The following is a 22,956-nucleotide window of genomic DNA, read 5'->3' as shown; positions in this document are numbered from 1 at the left end:
CGGCGCTTTGGTCACGTGGACAAGTGGCTGCCCAATGGGAAAAGGCGGCTCCCGGCAGGCCGGGATTCAAACGGTCGGCGGGCGCGGCGCGTGCGGCCTTGGTTTCCCTGGGGACGGCGCTGCCCGGCCCGGCCGCCCCCATGTCGGCTCGGCTGGTGGGCCCCGGGCCCTACCGCGCCACGCAGCTGGTGAGTGCGGGAGTGCGGGAGTGCGGGAGTGAGGGCCCACCCGGGATCCACTCGGTGCTCGCTCCTCCGCTGGGGGCCCCGGGTTGCCTCTGAGGGGTCTACCTCCCCGCCCGGGGGTGTGTGGGGGGGTCTCCCGGTAGCGGCCGGGAGGAGATTTAAAGCCATAAGGGGGGGGATTTAAAGCATTAGCTGTGGCTGTGGGTAGCACAAGGCTGTAGATTCCCCTGTTCCCCATCTTATGTTCTCACATCTCAGCTATTTAAGCCATAGCTTCACGTTTCAGAGTGCTTGCCAGCACAGGTGATCCAAAAGTATGCGCCTCTGTATTCACATCCATCTGAATTTTCAGTTCCTTTCGTACAACCAAAATGTTTCCCGTGCAACATTCCCCTTAACGGTTTCCTTTGTTCCCCTTTCCCAGTGGAACGAGATAATTGAACTGTTTCGTGCCGCGATGCCTTTACGGAAGCATCGGTGCCGCTTCAAAAGCTACGAGCGTTGCTTCAAAGCCTCAGAGGCCGTGGACTGTTTACATGAACTACTCGGCTCCAATCAAAACTTTGGCCCTGAAGTGACTCGCAGTCAAACGGTTAAGCTGCTTAAAAAGTTCCTGAAAAATCATGTTATTGAAGATATTAAAGGAAGATGGGGTAAAGAGGACTTTCAAGATGACGGCCATTTGTATAGGTAAGTCTATATATGATGTCTCTGCAAAACTTAAGTTTTATGAATACACTAATAACTTTTGTTAGTCTTGCAAATATTTTTGTGAAATGCTGTTGGAATGGTATCAATGTTTTTTTTCCTTTTCCTTCCTGTTAAAGGCATTCGTCTTTCTAGTGATGACAAGGGTCGGGTTTAACGTTTGATTTTTATTTTTTAAATAGTTTTAGGGAACTTTTAACTTGACTTCAATTTGATGAATACTAGCAAAAGCTTTTACAGCTTTTAGAAGGTAGTGACTTCTGTTTGCTGTTGATAGACATCAGGTTTGTTGGTGACTGAAACTGTGTGAAAAAGGTGCTGCTTAAAGTCAGGATGGCACTGAGCACCCAACCCCACCCACTGCTACTCTGTTCTACATTTCCATTTCTTCTAAGAGAAGAGAAAGACATCTGCATTTAACAGTTATTCATAACAATGTTTTTTTTTTTATGCCTTGGGTCATCAATGTATCCTTTAGATAAGATATTTGTTGAAACTGAGAAATTTTTATTTGCTCATGTTCAAAGGAGATTGTTTAACCTTGTTACTTGTGGTTTGTCAACAGAGGAAAACAATTTTATTTGTGATGAAAGCTTAGCATTGGAGGCTGTTCTCTGACCTCTTACGACTTCAGTTAAGGCTTGGGTGTTAAGAAGTTACAGGTTCCAAATTTGTACCTTCTGGTGTTGTCCTGTTTAGTAGCGTTAAAATTAGCATTAGCCCGAGCATGGGTGTGTCACTTAAATTGTGATGAGTCTTCTTTTGAGGTAGTAGGAGCTCTATTCATGCAGATCTATAAGGAAAATAGGTAAGCAATAATGATACGCTTCTACTTGTTAGTCCTCTTCTTACAGAATTTTTGTATTGATATTTTGTAATGAATTTTTTATACCCATTTCTTTTAACCTAATACATGGAAAAACAAGTCTTTCATTTCATGTAAAGACAGATTCTTGTTTGATTTGCGATCTTAACTAATCTTTTCACAAAATGATGCCTAAGCTTTTTTGCTTTGCTGTACAGCTGTGCTGTGCCATTGTTCATGACATTGTTCATTTAGCTCCAAAAAGGGGAATTCAATGTAGTCAATAATAAAGGGAAATGTTAAATTCTGAAATTTGACATTCAATTTCTAAGGACCCGGTGACTTGTAAATGGAAAATATTTTAACAAGTTCATCCAAGAAAGTCTCTGCCTAAGTATCTACAAATGATACGCTGCTCATGAAGGTTATGAGCTGAGAATGACTGCAGGCTGGGTGAGGACTCTGTTAAGTACTGTGTGTTGTCCTCTTCTTAAACTCTCTTCTGGCCAGCTGTTTATGGCTCCTGTAGGAGGGATGGTGCAGGTAATCATTGACTAGTTGGGGTTGGAAGACAGGCATAGAGAACAAGCTGTAGAGACTCTTAGATCTGAACTTCAAGCTGGAGTCAAAGGTTAAATGTGAAGGTGTGGGCTTCTAGCTGGTTTAAATAGAAATGGAAAAACATCTGTCTCTTCTCTTAAGCTACAGATCATCTTCTGCTGGGAAGATGATCAGAGGGTAGTAGCATAAAAATGCTGAGAGTGACAGAGAACAGAGATTGATATCACATCTGTCAGCGTACTGGTTTGGTGGTTGTAGGGATTATGTTCATGAAATGGAATAGAAAGACTGCAAACTTGGTTCTAAGGATAATTTCAGGTGTCTGTTTGAGCAGCAGTGCTGAGGAAGGAGAGGGGGTTTTGAAGAAACACAGAAGAGGAGAGTAAGGGGAGGGCACAGGTTGCTGGTTGTACAAACTGTTGTTGCTTGTACAAACAATCCTTTGGTTGTTTGTACAAACAATTCTTATTGGTTGTACAAACAATCCTTTAGAAGAATGGAAAACTTTCATTTAAAGCCACATTTGATGTGGAAACAGTAGGACAAATGAATAATAATTGATGTCCTCTGGTGTTTTATATTGGTACTGGGCGATAGACTGATTCTAAGCTTATCTTAGATCTTATGAATTCGAGCTTTAGCTTTTATTTTCTCAGAGAGCTTTCACAAGCTTTGCTTTACTGGACTTGTCAGTCTCCTGTTACTTCTAACACTTGCTCCCAGGTAATGACATAATCTGTGAAGATGCACTCTAATCCTTTCAATGTCCTCCAGTCCATTCTACATAGGAGCCATATTGCTTCTGGATTTTATCCTACAGGTGAGGACTGTTGGTTAGCCACCAACACTCAAACTGTCCTCAAATTGGAAGAAGCTCAGGGAAAGCAGTGTACAAATAAAACTTTAACTTAAAACACTCAAATATAAGTCTGCTTGCAGATGAAGAAATAAAAGAACTACCTATTTATTCTGTTTATGCTAGTATTCTGGCAGGTTTCCTTCCAAGATTAGGTCTTTATGCAAGCTGTGCAGGGAAGATCTTTTCTCATGCAGTACAATGTACCTTCCATTTTTTCTGAAACTTTTGAGGGTTCTGTTCCTATTTGTTTTTGCTACCCTGAGTAAATTAGGAACAAGCAAATTGCGAGGAAGAAGTTTAGAGACTACTGTGAACCTATGGGTTGTACCATGTGGGGGGTGCAAATAGAGGTTTTGTAGACCTGGTGGCTTCTTTTGATCTTTTTACCACAGCATAGGTTTCATCTACTGATAGCTTATGTTTTGGTGTGAAGTGTGTTTTATTCTTCCTACCAGTGTTCTGTATCAGATTCTGTAAACTGATAAATGTGTGACACAAACAGAACATTCTCATACTTGTGTTGGACATTACTAGCTTTTCATTCAAAATTGAAAAGGTGGCAGTCTGACATTTTGAATATTAAGGTGTCCTGCAAACACAAACTCAGGGTTTTCACTGACCATCACTTCCTTTTCCTTCTACCATCCCCCAGTCTTTGAAGAACAGAAAAGCAGTGTGTTCTGAAATATTATTAAAATGATTAGTCACTGATAGAGCTCATTCTGATAAGTCTGGTACTGGTTTGGTGTACTTCCTAGCCTAGTCCTGCTCTCTGTTCTTTATCTGCACGGAGGTGTTGTGTTTTATCTTCTAAAAAAAAAAAATGATGCCATACATGTTGAATATTGTTTCCTTTCTTCCCGGACTTTGACTCCCTTTTGTCAAAAAAATCATTTTTTTCTGAATTTAATTATATTTATATATACAACTGTATTTTGCTACATATCTACATTCTGTATAATGGTTGGTGGTGTTTTTTGTAATATAATCATGACTTACTCAAATTTTGTTCATTTCTCCTTTGTATTTTCAGCCATGACTTCTATGAGCTGGCTGTAGGAGTTGGGTGAATTATCTCTATGCCTTTCATTTTATTTTATATTCTGCTATTAGACTAAACTCTATAGAGAGAGCTCTTTGGTGATAACTACCTTAACTTTTTTCTCCTCAGAAGGCAACTAAGTGACTAAATGAACAGTTAGATATTTTTAAAATAAATTTGTATACCTTTCATGCATTTTGAATAGAAGCCAGCTTTTTCTCCACTGTCCATGATGCATAAATAAAATACGTAGGATACTCATATTTTTGATCTTTGTGTGTTTAAGTATTAAAACGTGCTTTTTTCCTATTTTTGGAGCTAAACATCAGTCTTCCAGAATGCTTTTACTCATGTATTAAATGTCCTGGCAGCTCCCTCTGGTGGACATCCCCAATGTTAATTTTTTAAATGCATGTCTCACCATGTTCTAAGTAGAAATGCAAGGAGCTTTCAGTTCTGTTGGTAATCCTTACTCTTTAAAGCTTGATGTGCTCAGCATCTTTTCTATAAATTTCTATGGTAATTGACTGTAACTGCAATTGTACTCTGATGCAGAGTTGTCATTGGAAACAAGGTAGTTGAATCTGTCCTTAATTTCTTGTGTAACTGTAGTTGTCCTCTATTATTCACTCCATAGAAAACATAAAACAGATGTTGCCAAATGTTTGTTTGCGTGAGAATGTTAGAAAACTATTAGATTTGAGTGAGAAAAGTATTATGGCTTCTAAAATAAGTGAAGGCTGTCTGTGAGTCTGACCTACTGGCTCAGTGTAGTCTATAACAATGATATGTTACAGTTTTGGACGCTTTCAGGCTTTACATGTCTTGAAATCAGAGCAATTGTATTGAAATCAAAAGGGTCAGTACATGTGCACTACTAGTAAACCTCTGGGAATTCATCTGTGGCGTTTGTTACACCATCAATTCAAGGTTAGTTGACATTGCCTTTACTCTAGATTTAAACAAGTAGCTTTATTTCTTCCTTCTCTAGACTTACAAAACTACTATTGCTGGTTGAAAAACATGACAGTCTTGGAATGCTCCCCAGGTATTAGCTCTTATCTAATGTTCTTTTATTAAACATAAAACCAGAGGCTTTTCATTGGGCGTCCAAAAGCTTGGCTCTATCTGCACCTTGCTGTCATACCTGAAAAGGAGGAATGTACATACTTTTCTGGTTGTAAGAACTCGTTCCTTTACTGATGATTCTTTGAGGAATCGGAGTAGAAAGTGACAAAGCTAGAAGTTAAAATGAACTTGAAGGGAAAGTGGAAACTACTGAGAATACTGTAAAGCAAAAGATGAAGACAACAGATGTTATAGCCTTAAACTCTAACAAATAATTGTTGAAAAAATAGTTAACGCAGCTGAACATCTTCTGCAATGTACTTTTAAAAGACAAAGTAAATTTCCAGGATTGGCATAAGATGCTTCCTACCCTCCCTCAGGGTTTGTTGTAAGTGATACCTCCCTGTGATACAGAGATTTTCTTGAAGAGCTTAGTTGAACATAGCAAATGGGCTCAGTGTTGTGTAGTCAAAACCATGAAGAGTTTAACCCATGCAGTATATTGCTACTGGACTAATAAAACTACAAGACAAATCTAATTGGAAAACTAATAGAATGTTGGAACTGCCTTGAGAGGTGGGGTTAAACTTTAGAGAGAATTTGAGCATTTCTTGAGCATGGGAAGCTTTCTTTTAGGATATGAATGTATGCTACGCAGTGGTGTACAGTCTCTTGTTGCCTTAAGCATCCTTTACATTCTGATCAAGGGAATGAGGGAGGCAGAAGCAATTTGTTGAAGCACAAGGAAACTCAGGATCTAAAACGTATAAGTGCAGGTAAATGAGATCTGCTTATGAAGAATGTTATGAAACAGATTTTTCTTTCTGATGTGTTGCCATTTATTACTTTGTATGTGCTCTGGCCTAGTTTTGCAGGTAATTTAATTCTGGTCAAGTTCAAGATGTGCCTGAGTTTAATGTGATTTGGAGTTTTGTTTTCTAATATCTGCAAGAGCTAGCTTAGGTTTTTCTGCCAATTTCAAGGCATTTCTTGAATTGCCTTTAATGGTGAATGAGCTTCCTGCACAAACAGCTGGAAAAATACTCCAGAACTGCTGGATATGGTCGTTGCATAGAAAGCATGTAGACACAGAAGGACATGGTAATGTGGACAAAACTTTGTGTAGGCACTTGCATGCATTCTAATTAAATCAAAGTGTTAATCCGGTGACTTAATTATCACAAAATGGTTTGGGTTGGAAGGGACTTTAAAGACCATGTAATTTCAATCCCCCTGCCATGGGCAGGGACACCTCCCACTAGACCAGGTTGCACAAAGCCCCATCCAGCCTGGCCTTTACTTACGTGCGTTAGGACATGCATGCTAGCAGTGCACATGACATGAGGGAAATCTATCTACAGCTTTTTCAGCAGAATCAACAACTTCTAGTGAAGACCAGGGTCAGTTGTTGAGTATAGGCAGCTGGTGCTATTTGAGACACGCTGGGATATCAAATGTCCACCCAAGTCTTTCAGGTATGTCATGGGCTGTACAAAGGACTTGAACTACTCTGGAGCAGCACAAGGAGGCCAAATGAGACATCTTAAGATGTCTGAACTTTTATTCAACACCTGTCTTCAGGCAACTAAGTTGCATTGTGCATCTCTAAGGCTTTTGCTGTGTTTACTCATGTGAAGGTCTAGTACATGGTTTTGCATTAATAAATACTGAATAGTGTGGAGTTCAGAAGCTTTAAGAGTGTTCTCCAATTACAGATTTCCTCCTTCCTCACCTCTGAAGCCATACCCAAAGAAGCCTTCATTTGGAAAGGAAGTCATTAAATTTCCAGACTGGAATGAAACAAAGGTTGGCGTTTCCCAAGAACACATCCCGGTGAAATCTGTCACAATGGTAAGATATCCAGTTTTCATTTCCCCAGACATATGCATGTCTGGAAAGCAATTTCAACCAATGATTTCTTCATTGTGGCACAAAATATTTGCTTATAGATTTAAATGTAAAATGCTTTTATTTTAAATGTATGTGAAGTGAAGTTGTTCTTAATTATTTGCTGAGGATGTTGGTTTTAAGTTTTCTTTCAGCTACAGACTGTAATATCCTTGGCATCCTAAATTCAGCATGGTTCCATTTGCCAATGTGTTTACCTCTGTTTGCTCTAATTCCAGTAACACATCTAAGCATCTGTTATACTACAAGACAAAATAGTTCCTTTAATGTCACCTACAATGTAACTCCTATTCAAATTCTTCATGTAGCAGAATATATACAGTATTAATCCCTTTCTAGCTACTGTGAAGTTGTTGGTGATTCAATTTCCTTTTTTTTTTTTTCCAAGGAGTATATTGTGGCTATAAGGAGAAGTCGCCCTAGCTTTGTTGTCAGCCTTTTTTGAGCTTGGAGAATCATTGTACTCTGTATTCATTTAGTTTGATCCAGCTTTTGCAAAGTTATTGGAAAAAAATGTGCTTTTATAAGTAAAATAAAATTGTATCACTTCTTACTAATTTGACATCCTAAAAGTATAGGCCTCCTGAGTTACCTTTGCTCTGAACTTTTGTTCCAGTGTACATTGAGTATTCACATCCTTCTTGTAAACTGCTGGGACATCTTCGATAACTTTGGCCTTTTTATTAATGCTGTCCAGTGCAGGGCTTTAGCTTTGGTATTTTTCTTGGAGATCTGTTTGGAAAAGTAGTTCCTACCATTCTGCTGGACATCTAGAGGTCCTGAATAAACGTCTGTTCCCTGAAAAGGATTATTGCCCTGATAAGAGTTAGCAAAGGTCTGCCAATCTACATCTGTCTCGGATATGACAGCATGAAATCTGGCATAGCTCAAAAGCATATTCTTTGGCAGATTTGGTTAATACACAGGACTTTAAGAAATTGTGGCAAAGGAATAAGGTTGCTTCTGCTGGCTGCCTTATAAAAAAAGGTGTAGCTTCCAGTAGAAGGGTGAAGTGGACAGGTAATTGAAAGTGGTTTAAGCAAACCATAAATTGCTGCAGCATCGATCAGAGCACTTATTGTCTACGTGTGAATTGATAGATGCGGACCTGAGTACTGAAATACTGGTATGGAAAGCCAGATATTAATTTCAGAGGGTGTTCTTTCAAACTAGACAGACAAGAGACAGCTCTTGTCTGTTACTTCATGACATGACTAGTGGTTGGAGTAATTAGGCGTGTTCCTGGAGTGCATTTTGTGGCTTAGCTGTAATCACAAGGAATACTGTTAATGTGATCTAGGATGGTTGTGATGCAAGTCTAAGCACAGTAACTGGGAATGATCCAGAGCACTGCTTTAGAGTATGTTGCTGACACAACTTGTATTGTATGTGTACACATTGACACACCAATGACAATCTTCAAGCTGGGATCTGAATGCTGAATAAAGGACAAGTAGTCACACAGGCTTTCGTTCTTGTTTTTACATTCCTGTTATAATGGCGGAATGGTAGTTGAAAACAAGTGACTTGAACTAGTTTTAATCAGGGCCAGGTTCTGAAGAAAGGACTAGGTGCTATTGACTCCTGAGTTTTAATGGTCAGTGATGTGATTTTTCAGCTTTGGAGAAGTTATATAAAAGAGAAAAGACGTTGCACATCTATGAAACCTAAATACTTGCATTCTGGAGGTTTTGCTAGAACTTAAGAATAACTAGATCACTAGTAATAGGAAACATGCTCTACCACAAATGTTATACTGTTTAATATTTGAGAAATCATCAGCTAATGAGAAGTGTTTTTTTCTGATTGTAGAACTCTGAAATGTGGTACAAGCGTCACAGTATAGCTATAGGGGAAGTACCAGCATGCAAACTTGTTCTCCGCAGGGAGTTAACACAAGCAAATATAGAAGAGATATGGAAGTCCATGACTTTGTCACGGTGAGCATTTGTAGAGTAGGACTGTATAGTATGTGATAGTCTTGTCTGTCTTCTCTAGCAGTACTTATAATTTCATCCACTGACATTTCATTAATGCCATTAAAGTCACAGTGGCTAGACTAACTATACCACCTGTTATTTGTCTATCAAATTCAGCAGATAACTTCCGCAAGGAAACTGTTTAATACCTTCTGAATTTTTCTTTCCTGTTGTAGTATATGTCCTTTTACTGTGTGGGGTTGTTTTGTTTAATCACATTTTTGTTAATCTTTTTCTTTTCATGAAACTGAATCACTTTTGTATGGGTATGATACCATGACACCATTTAATGACAAGTATAATACTTAATATAAGAAACATAATATCTGAGTACAGAAGGCTTTGAGATATTTGTTACACTCTTCAGAACGAATATCTTATGCAAAATTGAGGGCTTTAATTTAGAATATTTTTTTCCTCCTACAAAAATATACATTAGCTATTTTTATACCACAGTTGAGTCTTTACTAATGTGTTCTTTTTATCTAGGCTTGGCACACCATCTCTGTAACAAACCTGATCTGGTGCAGTAGCATAGAAATTTAAATGATTGGAGAATAGATGTCTAAATTCTCTATCCTCTGTGTTTGGGACTAAGACAATTACTGGAAAGAATACCCTTTCAAAACTATATATTGTAATACTTCGTTTACCTCTTTCAGATCAGATGATGTACATACTGTGTGTTTATGTATTTTTGCAGACTACAAAAGGTCTTGGGTTTGAATTCTCTGGATGAAGTGTTGGACACAAAGCTTGTGAATTCAAAGCATATTGTCCAAAATGCATACAATGTCAATAAGCAAGGCATTGTCATTTTAGAAGATAAGTCAAGTGAGTATTTTAGAAATTTTCACCTTTTTTATATTGTAGCTTATTGGTTTAAGGAAAGAAACAACATTCATTCTACTCTATACTAACATGTAGCATCTTTAGATGTGGTCATACAAACATACTAGAGTTTTTACTGACTATGCTATTGTCCAAATAACAAGGATCAGTGTTTATTCTTCCATATTTACTCCTGAACATATCCCTGCTTTAGTAATTGTATTAGATTTATGTGGCAATGCATTGGTAGCAGAGGAGCTACCAGGGTGGCCGGTGAGAGCACAGCCCAGCAGCTGCCCCATGTTAGACAAGAGCTGGCTCCAAAAGGTTCCTGCTGCCGGCCAGAGCCGATCCAGTGAGTGACACCGGTTGGGCCTCTGGGAGAACAGATTTAGGAAAGAAAAAATTTAGGAGAGGAAAAAAAAACACTGCTGTGCTACAGCAGCTTGGAGAGTGGAGTGAGAACCAGTAAAACAACCCCACAGACACCAAGGAGAAGGCGTAGTTGCTCCAGGTTCTGTAGCAGAATTTCTCTGGCAGCCTGTTGTGGAGAGGCCCACGGTGGAGCAGGCTGTCCTCCTGCCCACCATGGTGTACCACAGTGGAAGAGATTTCCACCCTGCAGCCCATGGAGGTGGCCTTGGTGGAGCATGAGGTCTAGTGGGAGCGGCTGCCTATGGGGGACCCATGCTGTAGTAGTCCATTACTGAAAGATGGACCCTGTGGCACAGCCCGTATTGAAACAGTTCTTTAAGAGCTGCTGCTTGTGGGAAGCCCACATTGGATCAGTCTGGGTAGGACAGCATGCCTTGTGAGGGACCCCATGGTGGAGCAGAAGGAGAGTCAGGGGCAAGGAGCGGCAGAGACAAAGCACGATGGACTGACTGTTGTCCCTGTTCCCCTGCCCCGCTGTGTGTGTGGGGGGGGGGGAGAAGAGGTACGAAAAGGTAGGTGGATGGGGAGAAAAGTGTTTTTGACTTTTCACTGCTCTAGTCTGTTATTAGCAATAGACAATAAATCACATTAATCTCCCTTACTCTGAGTCTGTTTTGCCTGTGATGGTAATCCATGAGCAATCTCCCTGTCCTTATTTCAACCCTTGATCCCTTTTCCATTGTATTTTTTCCTCCTTTTCCTTTGAGGAGGGGGAGTTAGAGAGCCATGTGGCGAGCTTAGCTACTTACCAGTGTGAAACCACCACATCAGCATCGAAAGAAGATGAAAGAGCAGTGAGTTTTCACTTTCAAGGGTAGGGATATTTTTCATCTGAAGCTGGCTTTGTCAAGTTAGGCTGAAGAACACTAACCTCGTATGGAGTGTATGAAGTCTAACCTGAATTGGAGTGTCTACATGAAGGCAATACTTAGTAAAAACTGAGAAAGCATCAAAATACACACAGAGGAGCTTAGAACTTTTCATTTTTGAGCTTTCAGTCAACATGTTTTGAAACTAGTACCAAGTTTAAAACTACTTTGCTCATCAGGGAGAGATGAAAGCACTTCTGCTGTGATAGGTTATTGAAAATATTACCACCTTGTTTTCCACAAGATCTGTAGCGAAGTGACGTATCACGTAGGAATCTGACTTGGTTTGTGGAAGTAAACGACTCTAGAGCATATACACGTCCATTTTCCAAACAATTGGCGCAATTCAAGATATTACCTTCCCCCTGTCAGGAATGACAGAACTGAATGTGAGAGTGCTATTCATCATCTTCAGTGCTAAATAAGCAATTTATTATAATGCAGCAGTGAAGGTGTGGTTTGAAGGTGCTTGGCTAACTTTTTACAAGGCACAGTAAAGACTTGCTATGTGATTGGTTTTGCTAATTGAGCTGTACAAGCAGTAGTGTAACTGATACTGAGTACTGAAAGTTCTATAGTATAGATCCAATTCAAACTGTATGATGGAGATATTCATGAATAATATGCTTTTGCAATCAATCTACTTATAGAAGTAACTTAATGAATTTTCAGTTTCACTGTTATCTTAGAATTTTTTAACAAGTGTCTCAGATTTATTTAACCTTTTCATTTCTCTGTGCTTTTCCCCTATGCAGAGGACCTACCTCACTGGATATTGTCAGCAATGAAATGCCTAGCAAATTGTAAGTAAATGGGAAAATTGTAAGTAAAACGGAAAAATATTAAAAGCCCATTAAAAAAATCAACTGAACTGACTGTTTCTTTACCACTTCATCATATATAATTTATATTCACAGTCAATATTTTTTCTGATCCTGGCCTTGAAAGCAAAGCTGGAAAAGAATACTGAGCATATTTTCTCCTGACAATGCAGTTTATTTCCATGAAATGTATAAAGATTCTATTCATGTTATTTCATACCTACTCATATTTTTTGTGTACTTTCACTAGATCTATTGGAAATATATGGAAAAAATTATTTTGAATAGTTTGTCTAAGCTTTTGTTTTGTTTTTCTGATAGAATTTGCATTTACATGGTCTGGAATAGAAAATACTGACCTGGTTGGTAGCTGCAAATTAACTGTCTTTTTCTCTTTTTTTATTTAGGGCCAAGCTGCTCAGATTTGAAGCAGCCTACATATTCAGGATTTGAAAGAGATGTCTTCAAAACTATAGTGGACTACTTTGGCCAGATGAAAGAACCGCTTCTTACATTTAATTTTTTTGATATTTTTGTCTGTGTGTTAGGTAAGTGGTCTTGGATTTAACAAAAATATATTCTTTTGAATTAACACCCTAAGCCCCCTGAGATACAGTAAGTATGAAAATATTAAATTACATTTTATGTTTGTGTTTCAGGAAAGAACAAATTCTGAGTTCAAAAGTAAACATACTTTGTAGCATGCCATTTTTTCTGAACTTTTATAGTAATTGGGGGATAACATTGCATTTAATGAACTTTGGTGTTGAAAAAAGAATTCAGAATAATTACATTGACTAATTGCTAAGGTGATATACCACTCTTTCAATAAGTACAGAGACTTGTCAGTTACTGTTAAAGTGGTTTGCTTTTTTGAATTTAGTATTTTAATACTTCGTTAGTATCTAGTTGACAATCTCGCTTCAAATTGAATACAGTTTCTTTTCTTTGACTTTCATCTTAGACAATAGATACTCTTGGTAATATCCTTAAAAATTCTTTCTGGCCTGCTTTCAGAATCACAGAATCGTCTAGGTTGGAAGAGACCTCCAAGATCACCCAGTCCAACCTCCGTCCTAACACTAACAAGTCCTCCACTAAACCATATCACTAAACTCTACATCTAAACGTCTCTTAAAGACCTCCAGGGATGGTGACTCAACCACTTCCCTGGGCAGCCTATTCCAATGCCTAACAACCCTTTCAGTAAAGTTCTTCCTAATATCCAAACTAAACCTCCCCTGCCGCAACTTTAGCCCATTCCCCCTCGTCCTGTCACCAGGCACGTGGGAGAATAGACCAACCCCCACCTCGCTACAGCCTCCTTTAGGGTACCTGTAGAGAGCGATAAGGTCGCCCCTTAGCCGCCTCTTCTCCAGGCTGAACAATCCCAGCTCCCCCAGCCGCTCCTCGTAAGAGTCGTTCTCCGGACCCCTCACCAGCCTCGTCGCCCTTCTCTGGACTCTCTCGAGCACCTCGACATCCTTCTTGTAGCGAGGGGCCCAAAACTGAACACAGTACTCGAGGTGCGGCCTCACCAGAGCCGAGTACAGGGGGACAATCACTTCCCTAGCCCTGCTGGCCATGCTGCTTCTTATACAAGCCAGGATGCTGTTGGCCTTCTTGGCCACCTGAGCACGCTGCTGGCTCATATTCAGCCGACTATCAACCAATACTCCCAGGTCCTTCTTGGCCAGGCAGCTTTCCAACCACTCATCTCCCAGCCTGCAGCACTGCTTGGGGTTGTTGCGCCCCAGGTGCAGGACCCGGCACTTGGCCTTGTTGAACTTCATACAGTTGGCCTCAGCCCATCGGTCCAGCCTATCCAGATCCTCCTGCAGAGCCTTCCTACCCTCGAGCAGATCGACACATGCACCTAACTTGGTGTCGTCTGCAAACTTACTGAGGGTGCACTCAATCCCCTCATGCAGATCATCGATAAAGATATTAAAGAGGACCGGCCCCAGTACCGAGCCCTGGTGGACTCCACTAGTGACCGGCCTCCAACTGGATTTGACTCCATTCACCACAACTCTTTGGGCCTGGCTATCCAGCCAGTTTTTAACCCAACGAAGCGTACGCCAGTCCAAGCCAAGAGCAGCCAGTTTTTTGAGGAGAATGTTGTGGGAAACATATTTTTTTTTGTTTGCTTTGTTGAGGCTTCTTATTTAGCCAACAGAGGGAGGTCAAGAAGACAACTTGGCTTCCTGTCATGGAGCCTAACTCTCCTTTTTGCACTCAAAACTGTTTGGAATTAGCAGTAAGAATGCAAATAAGGGGCCCAACTTAAATGCCTCTATGCAAATGCATATTCTGGAGCTTCCAGCACAAGAAGGATGAGTTAGACCCACTGTTCGAGTGGGTCCAGAGGAGGGCCACAAAGATGATCAGAGGGCTGGAGAACCTCTCCTACAAATAAAGGCTGAGAGAGCTGGGGCTGTTCAGCCTACAGAAGTGAAAGTTCCAGGGTGACCTCTCTGAAATTTTTCAGTTTGAAGGGACTTATAAAAAAGATGGAGATCAACTCTTTGCTCAATCAGATAATGATAGGACAAGGGAGAATCGTTTTAAACTAATAGAGGGGAGATTTAGATTAGAGGTTAGGAGGAAATTCTTCCCTCAGAGGGTGGTGAGGCACTAGAACAGGTTGCCCGGGGAGGTTGTGGATGCCCCATCCCTGGAAGTGTTCAAGGCCAGGTTAGATGAGGCCCTGGGCAACCTGATCTAGTGGGTGGTATCCCTCCCTATGGCAGGGGAGTTGAAACTTGGTGATCTTTGAGGTCCCTTCCAAACAAAGCCGTTTAGTTCTATGAAATGCACATAGTATGGGCAGTAAATAAGATGAACTGGAGGTGTGCATATAATCGCTGGGCTGTGATCTTACTGGCATCGGAGATGCGGTGTTATGGCTCCCATGACTGGATTGTTTGAATGGAAGGATACAGACTTTCGGAAAGACAGGCAGGGGAGATGAGGAGGGGGTGTTATCCTCTGTCAGTGACCAGATGGAGCTCATGGAGCTCTTCCTGGGGATGGATAAGGATCTGCAGAGAATTTATGGGTCAGGATTAAAGGGAGGGCAGGGACAGGTGATGTTATAGGGGGTGTCTGCTACAGGCCACCTGACAAGGAAGAAAAGGTGGATGAGGCCCTCTATAGACAGATAAGAGCAGCCTCACATGCAAAAAGCCAGGGCCTTATGTGGGGAACTTGAAAAACTGTTATCTGTTGGAGGTGCAACACGACAGGGCTTAAATGATCCAGGATGTCCCTGGAATATGTTGATGACAGCTTCCTTTTCCAAGTTATAGAGGAGCCAGTGAGGAGAGGTGCTATGCTGGACCTTGTTCTCACCAACAGGGAGGGACTTGTGGGAATGCAATGATCAAAGGCAGCTTAGGCTGCTATGACCATGAAATGTTGGAGTCCAAAGTCCTTAGGGCAGTGAGGAGTACGCAGAGAAAGCCTACAACCCTGGAGTTTGGGAGAGCAGACTTTGGCCTCTACAGGGGTCTACTTGCTTGAGTACTGTTGGATAAAGCACTGGAAGGAAGAGGGGCACAAGAAAACTGGTTAATAGTTAAGAATCACCTCCTCCAAATTCAGGAACAATGCATCCCAACACAGTGGAAGTCAGGCAAAAATGCTAGGAAGCCTGTATGGATGAAGAAGGAGCTCCTGGCCAAACCCAAACACAGAAAGAAAGCTTACAGAGGGTGGAAGCAAGGACAGAGTCCGGGAGGAATACAGAGGTATTATCTGAGCAGACAGGGATAAGGTTAGGAAAGATGAAGCAGTGATGTTAAATCTGGCCAGGGCTGTCAAAGGTAACAAGAAAATCATCTATAGGTATGTCAGGAAAGGAAGACTAGTGAAAATGTGGGCACTCAAGAAGGAAACAGGAGACTGGGTTACATGGGACGTGGTTACCTGTGATGTGGAGAATACTGAGGTACTGAATGACTTCTTTGCCTCAGTCTTTGCTTACAGGTTATCTAGCCACACTATCCAAGTCACAGAATTCAAAGGCAGGGACTGGGGGAATGAAGAACTGCCCACTGTAGGAGAAGTTCATGTTCAGGATGAGATAAGGAACTTAAAGGTGCACAAGTGCATGGGACCTGATGAGATGCATCTGAGGGAACTGATGGGTGTAGTGGCTAAGCCTCTGTCCATCATATTTGAGAAGTTGTGGCAGTCTGGTGAAGTTCTCAGGGATTGGAAAAGGCAAAACATAACTCCCATTTTTAAAAAGGGAAAAATAAGACTCAGGGAACTATAGGCCTGTCAGTCTCGCCTCTGTGCCAGGCAAGATCATGGAGTAGATCCTCCTGGAAACTGTGCTAAAGGACACTGAGAACAGAGGTCACCGGACAGCCAGCATGGCTTCATGTCAGCAACGGCAAATCATGTCTAATAAATTTGGTGACCTTCTGTGACAGGATTACAGCATTGGTGGATAGGGGAAGAGCAACTGATGTCATTTACCTGGACTGTGCAAAGAATTTGGTACTGTCTTATACAACATCCGTGTCCCCAAATGGGGGAGAGATGCATTTGACAGATGGAACACTGTGGATAAAAAGAATTGGCTGGATGGTCACACTCTGAGTTCTGCTCAACAGCTTGATATTCAAGTGGAGACCAATGACAAATGGTGTTCCTCAGGGGTCTGTGGTGGGACTGGTATTATCTTTGTCAGTGATGTGGACAGTGGGATTGAGGATATCCTCACCAGGTTTGCCAATGACACAAAGTTGTGTGGTGCGGTCAACACGCTGGAGGAAAGGGACGTCATTCATAGGTACCTGGACAGACTTGAGAGGTGGGCATGTGAGAACCTCATGAGGTTCAACAAGGCCAACTGCAAGATTCTGCAGCAGGTCCAGGCAATCTCAAGCACAAATAGAGGCTGGATGGAAAATGGGTTGAGAGCAGCCCTGAGAAGGGCTTGGGGTTATTGGTTGATAGGAAAAATGAACATGAGCTAGCAATGTCTACTTGCAGCCCAGGGTACAGATGGCTTTCTGGACTGCATCAAAAGAACCGTGGACAGCAGGGAGAAGGACGTGATTGTCCCCTTCCTCTGCTCTTGTGAGACCCTAGCTAGAGCACTGTGTTGAGCTCTGAGGCCCCAGCAAAACAAGGACATGGACTCATTGGAGTGAGTCCAGAAGCAGGGCCATGAAGATGATCAGAGGGCTGGAGCGCCTCTCCTGTGAAGACAGGCTGAGGGACTTGGGGTGGTTCAGCCTGGAGAAGAGAAGGCTTTCCAGGGAAACATTACAGCAGCCATCCAGTACCTAAAAAAGGGCCTACAGGAAAGCTGGGGAGGGACTCTCTGTCAGGGAGTGGAGTGACAGGACAAGGGGGAATGGCTTTAAACTAACAGAGGGTTGGCTTAGATTAGATCTAAGGAAGAGATTCTTTACTCAGAAGGTGGTGAGACAGTGGCATAGATTGCCCAAGAAGCTGTGGATGCCACATCCCTGGAAGTGTTCAAGGCCAGGCTGGAAGGGGCCTTGAGCAACCTGGTGTGAATGGAGGTGTCCCTGCCCATGGGAGGTTGGAACTGGGCAATCTTAATGGTCCCTTCAAACCCAAACCATTCTATGAAGTAAAAGATGAAAATGCATGATTTATTTTGCTAGTAAGGTTATCTCTAATCACTTGCATTATTTCTTCTGAGACTAGACCTGGGTTTCTTGGTTGGGGGAGGAGGGGTATTCTTTCTGAGCTCAGCTGAGAGAAAGAGGAGAGTTTGGGTTTCAGCCTAATGTATAATACAGTCTTCACTTAGCAGTAAGCCAAAGTACAGACTGTTATGAAGCTTTAGGGGGATGTAAAGGATAATGCGTACTGCACAGTACTCCTGTGTAAGTGTTATTGGTGGCTTGCTAGTACTGAGTGCTGCCTCTGAAGCAGTATTTGCTTAGCAACCTGTGCATTTACAAATCATGGAAAAACAGGTCTGTATCTGTGACTGTACTTTTTAATGTAGCATGACTTTCAAAACCAGCAATAATTCTCAGTCGTAAATCTATGTGCAAGAAAGAAAAAACAACTGCTGCACAACAGCAGCTGGGAAAGAGCAGTGAGAACCAGCCCTGCAGCCCCCCAGGTCAGTGCAGAGGAGGGCAGGAGGTGCTCCAGGCAGGCAGCAGCAGTTCCCCTGCGGCCTGTGGAGAGGCCCCTGGTGGAGCAGGCTGTCCCCCTGCAGCCCACGGGTCCCACACGGAGCAGATCTCCACGCTGCAGCCCGTGGAGGAGCCCCCGGTGGAGCAGGTGGATGTGGCCTGGAGGAGGCTGCGGCCCATGGAGAGCCCCCGCAGGAGCAGGCCCCGGGCCGGAGCTGCAGCCCGTGGAGAGGAGCCCCCGCAGGAGCAGGGGGCCTGGGGGGAGCTGCCGCCCGTGGGGGACCCGTGCTGGAGCAGTTTGCTCCTGGGGGATGGACCCCGTGGTACGGAGCCGTGTGGGAGCAGGTCTTGAAGAGCTGCTGCCTGTGGGCAGCCCCCGCAGGCTCAGTTCGGGAGGAACAGCATCCTGTGGGAGGGACCCCACATGGAGCAGGGGCAGAGAGTGACTGTGAGGGAGCGGTGGAGCAGAAGCATCAGGGACTGACTGCAGCCACCATTCCGCTGGACTGCTTAGGGGAAAGACATAGAGGAGAATGGATAGAGGGGCAGGGAAATGTTTTTGGTTTGCTTTTAGTTCTCACTGCTCTAGGCTGTTAGTAGTAGGCAATAAATTGCATTAATCTTCCTTATGCTGAGTATGTTTTGCCTGTGACAGTAATTCATAAGTGATCTTCCTGTCCTTATTTAAAGTCTTATCTTTCCATTGTATTTTCTCTTCCTCTTCCTTTGAGGAGGGGGAGTGAGAGAGCTATGTGGTGGAGCTTAGCTAGCCATCAGTGTGGAACCACACAGTCAATCAGATGTTTTTCTCCTGACAGCTGTTCTAATCTGATACTAGTTCTATTTAAGCAAATATCTAGTAGATGCTTCCTTCACTGAGCCTTGGAATGAGCCTTAGAAACCCAAAAGAGGATGATATTTTGAAGTTAAGACCTATTTATAGGTGCATAAACTACCTCCAGATTTTACTATGTGTATCCAATCTTCAAATTTATCTCGTGTGCTTACATTCTATGTTTTTCTCAAGAGTTTAAGTAGAATTAGAACACAAATTTAACTTATACAGGTCTGGGGGACATATCATCATTGGTGTTAATGAAGCATGAGCACATGTTTTGTTTGGGTTCGCAGGTTGTTGCACCAGACAACTATTTTTATACAGTTGCTACATCTGTGCATGTATCTCAGCCATCTTCAGATCTCAGTGTCATAAATAAGCAAAGGATGAACTAAAATATTGTAGCTCATATCTGCTAGTATCTACGGCTTTGGATTATGATAATTAATATTTTCTAGTGTATCGGAATGTAGTCTTGTAAATACTTAAAGTGAGTAGTGTGAAGTGAGTCCAGTTCTAGGAATATATTTCTAGACTCTTTGGGGAGTGGAGTTGTGAATATGTGGGGAAGGAATTTAGAGATGGATTTGAAAGTGCTGTATTAAATTTTATGGAAAATCATAATTGAGAAATGTTGCCATATTTCCTGATCCTGATAAACCAGGTCTGTTGCAAAAACACAGCAAGGCTGTAGAAGCTCTTCAAATATCTTGTCTCCTGCTGCCACCAGAAAATCGGAGGAAACTACAGCTGTTAGTGAGGATGATGGCAAGAATTAGCTTTAACCAAGATTTGCCACCTCTTTCTGAATCAGTGAGGACCAGAACCTTGGTAAGTATAGTGAAAGGCAAAAAGTTGGACAAGGCTTTTGAAATAGCACAGACAAAACATTCTTACTAGAGAGCATGTACAAAATACAGCTTGCTTATTTGATGAATAGTTTTTCTAGTCTTTCTGGCTAACTTTCAAGTCTTCTGCGTGGAGTAGGACAACAAAACTTGGTTGGAGAGCCAGTCCTTAAAAATCCTATAGTAGCATTCATAAATCCAAATTTGCTTCATAGCAATTAAGAGTTTAATAATGAATGGTATTTGATTAAAATAATTACATTATAATCTAAATGTTATTTTTAGAAGTGAATCCTTTACAGTCCTTTACAAGTACTTTGTATTAAGTTTTAATTTAGTGGTGTCATCTATGACACAAGACAGAGCAACTTGTGTGCTGGCTGTGCTTAAAACATTAAGTGACTGGTGCATAGCCAGAAGACTTGTAACTGAACACTTTGGTATGAGATTACATGTACTAAGCTGGATGTGAAGTTTGGATTTGAAAATAATGGCATCAAGTCTTCCTTCTGGTGTGCAACTTCTATTCAATTGCTGTGTTAAAATCTTGAAAGTATCGTTGCCCTATCTAAATGGAAAAGCCACGTGGAATGCCTGTTTGATGAAGTCATGAGAATAAAATGGAATTCAGCCATTGTATGCCAAAAATCAAGAGTTAAATTATGTTTATGGGGCAAGAGCCATTTTCAGTCCACTCAGCATCTCAGTACATAATGCTCTTTTTTTTACTGATGCATTGGAAGTATGGTAAGTATAGTGCTGTTAATCTTTTTTAAAAAGATCTCTTTTTTTAAAACAAACTATTTTTCTCTATAAACAGAAAAATATACAATAATGATGTTTTTTTCCAGATGGTTCAGGCATTTTCCCGTTGCATTCTTTGCTCTAAAGATGAAATGGACTTGGATGAACTGCTTGCTGCTAAACTAGTATCTTTTCTCATGGACAATTATCAAGAGATCTTAAATGTTCCTTCTTCCTTGAAATCGTCTATAGAGGAACATGTTGTACATGTCCAAAGAGTCCAAGTAGGTGTCAAGTAGAAAAAATAAAAAAAATCTTGTCTCTGTGCTTCTGTGCTTACGCTTTCTGGTCTTCAGTTGATCTTACAGATCAACAAGACACATCTAACACTTTATTCTGTCTCTGCTAACATTTGAAGAGCTAATTAATTCAGACTGCTGATACTCAATCATAACAACATATTTAAATGAAACTATGCTGATCCTGAATGACTCGATGACTAAAGGACAAGAACTCTTAAATATGTTCCCATCTTGGTGGTCTTGGTCTGCATCATCTTCTCCAGGAATGGAATCCCAATCTTCTGGAGCCATCCATACTTGCTCGACTTTTGTATAACTTTATTTCTTTTTCCTGATACCATATTTTTTGTTTAAATCTGCTTTTTAGTTCAGCCTTCCAAGTTTTCTTAATGAAATAGTTTTTTGTAACTTTTTCAGAGTTACGTGGACTTCCTTTGTATCTTGTTTTTTTGACTTGCTAGCACTTGATCAAATAGTGCAGGAGATAAGTACAGTTTGTTGTCTCTTCTCCTTTTCCGTTTAATGTCTGTGAATAACATTTAATGACTTTAATGGCCATATATGACTTTAATGACCAGAATGACTTTAATAGTCCGTAAATGATGGACAACTTGATTAGGCCGGTTTTTGCAAATTTGTTGCAGAAAACAGCTCTTTTCCCTCTTTTTACAGATAAAATACACTGGGGCTGACACTGATGCAACTTTTCCTGCTCCATCTTTTTGTCACCAAATCAGCACAGATGAGTTTGAATACCAAAGGGCTACTGGCTCTCAAGAACCACTGGCAGCTTTATTGGAAGAAATAGCAATGAACAAAGAAATATCTGTGAAAGACAAGAAGAAGAAGCTCAAACAAGTAAATAATTCCTCCTCAGTCTTTACAGAATTTTTAAAATTTCTTTATCAAGACTTAGGTGTAAAGTATTCAAGACAAATATTGAGGCTTAAAATAATAGATAATCTTGGGCAATTACTGCTGTTTAATTGTTTTGAATAGAGGTACTGTAATGAATCAAGCCATATTGGAAAATATCAGTTAATTTTCCGTATAGAGAGTCTGACAGAGGAATTTTCTTGCTCTGTAAATGGAGGTGACATTGTTTAATATGCCAAGTGTGAATGAATTTTTCATTTTAAATTAATGTGTTTTTCTAGTTTCAGAAATCTTACCCTGAGGTGTACAGAGAACGATTTCCTACCCCTGAAACTGAAGCAGTACTATTTCCTGAAAAATCTAAACAGAAACCACCAATTCTGATGTGGGCCTTAAAAAAGCCTTTTCAACCATTTCACAGAACCAGAAGTTTTCGGATGTGAACGGTTTGTAATACATCATCGGACTGCGTCAGAACATATCAATTGATCTTATGCATGTAGTTAACTCATAAAAAAAAAAAAGTACTGGGGATACTATTGAGACTTTTTAAAAAAAAAAAAAGGTCAAAAGAAGAGGAAAGTATTGAGGAGTTAGGAATGTGAACCAATATCAGTATTTTTGTAAAACACTTTAAAAATATTTTGTATTTTTTTAAAAACTTGATGATTAACTTACATGGGTGATAAGGTACACTTGCTGTAGTTTGACCATTTCAAGGTCTAAATGTATTTGTGTAATGTTGTTAGTGAGCAGCATTTTTTCCTGAAAATGAATCTTATGTAAATTAGTTTGCTTTTGTTCACGCGTAGCTTGAGAAATTCATATTCTGTACAGAAATGAATAAGTATGAAACACTGGATTTTTTGATAATGTGTATGCTAGCCTAGTGTTCTTAATATGTAAGGTTTATTTCAGAAAACTGTAAAGACTCGTTATTAATTTTAATTCTTATGCATTATAGCTTGACCCAACTCTTGTTGAAGTTCCATGGATTTCACTATTGCAGACCTAGTCTGTTAATCAACCCAGTCCTTTAACTATTTTCCATAACTCTTACTAAATATTGCTGGACAAAATTGGATGCCAGTCCAACAGAACACATTTTATGAGAAAAATCTGAAGCCTTACATTTCTTAG

General features: G+C 40.9%; 1 protein-coding gene across 2 annotated transcripts; it reads left to right on the top strand.

The window, feature by feature from the left end:
* The first annotated feature begins 18 nt into the window (after positions 1-18).
* Positions 19-22,775, top strand: DEPDC1B (DEP domain containing 1B). 2 transcript variants are annotated; one of them, XM_080572903.1, is made up of 11 exons: positions 19-188; positions 610-875; positions 6,944-7,079; positions 8,949-9,076; positions 9,819-9,949; positions 12,006-12,053; positions 12,479-12,619; positions 19,711-19,877; positions 20,746-20,922; positions 21,613-21,798; positions 22,098-22,775. In XM_080572903.1, exons 1-11 carry the CDS (start codon positions 141-143, stop codon positions 22,257-22,259), a joined length of 1,590 nt encoding a protein of 529 aa, XP_080429029.1. In that variant the 5' UTR covers positions 19-140; the 3' UTR covers positions 22,260-22,775. The 2 variants fall into 2 exon arrangements, with proteins under 2 accessions (XP_080429029.1, XP_080429030.1); XM_080572904.1 differs by lacking the exon at positions 19-188 and adding an exon at positions 355-499.
* Positions 22,776-22,956: the final 181 nt, after the last annotated feature.

This window comes from Anser brachyrhynchus, assembly GCF_964034855.1.
Source record: "Anser brachyrhynchus genome assembly, chromosome: Z".
NCBI lineage: Eukaryota > Metazoa > Chordata > Aves > Anseriformes > Anatidae > Anser > Anser brachyrhynchus.
The sequence above is the reverse complement of the archived record's forward strand: the minus strand, read 5'-3'. Positions and strand labels throughout refer to the sequence as shown.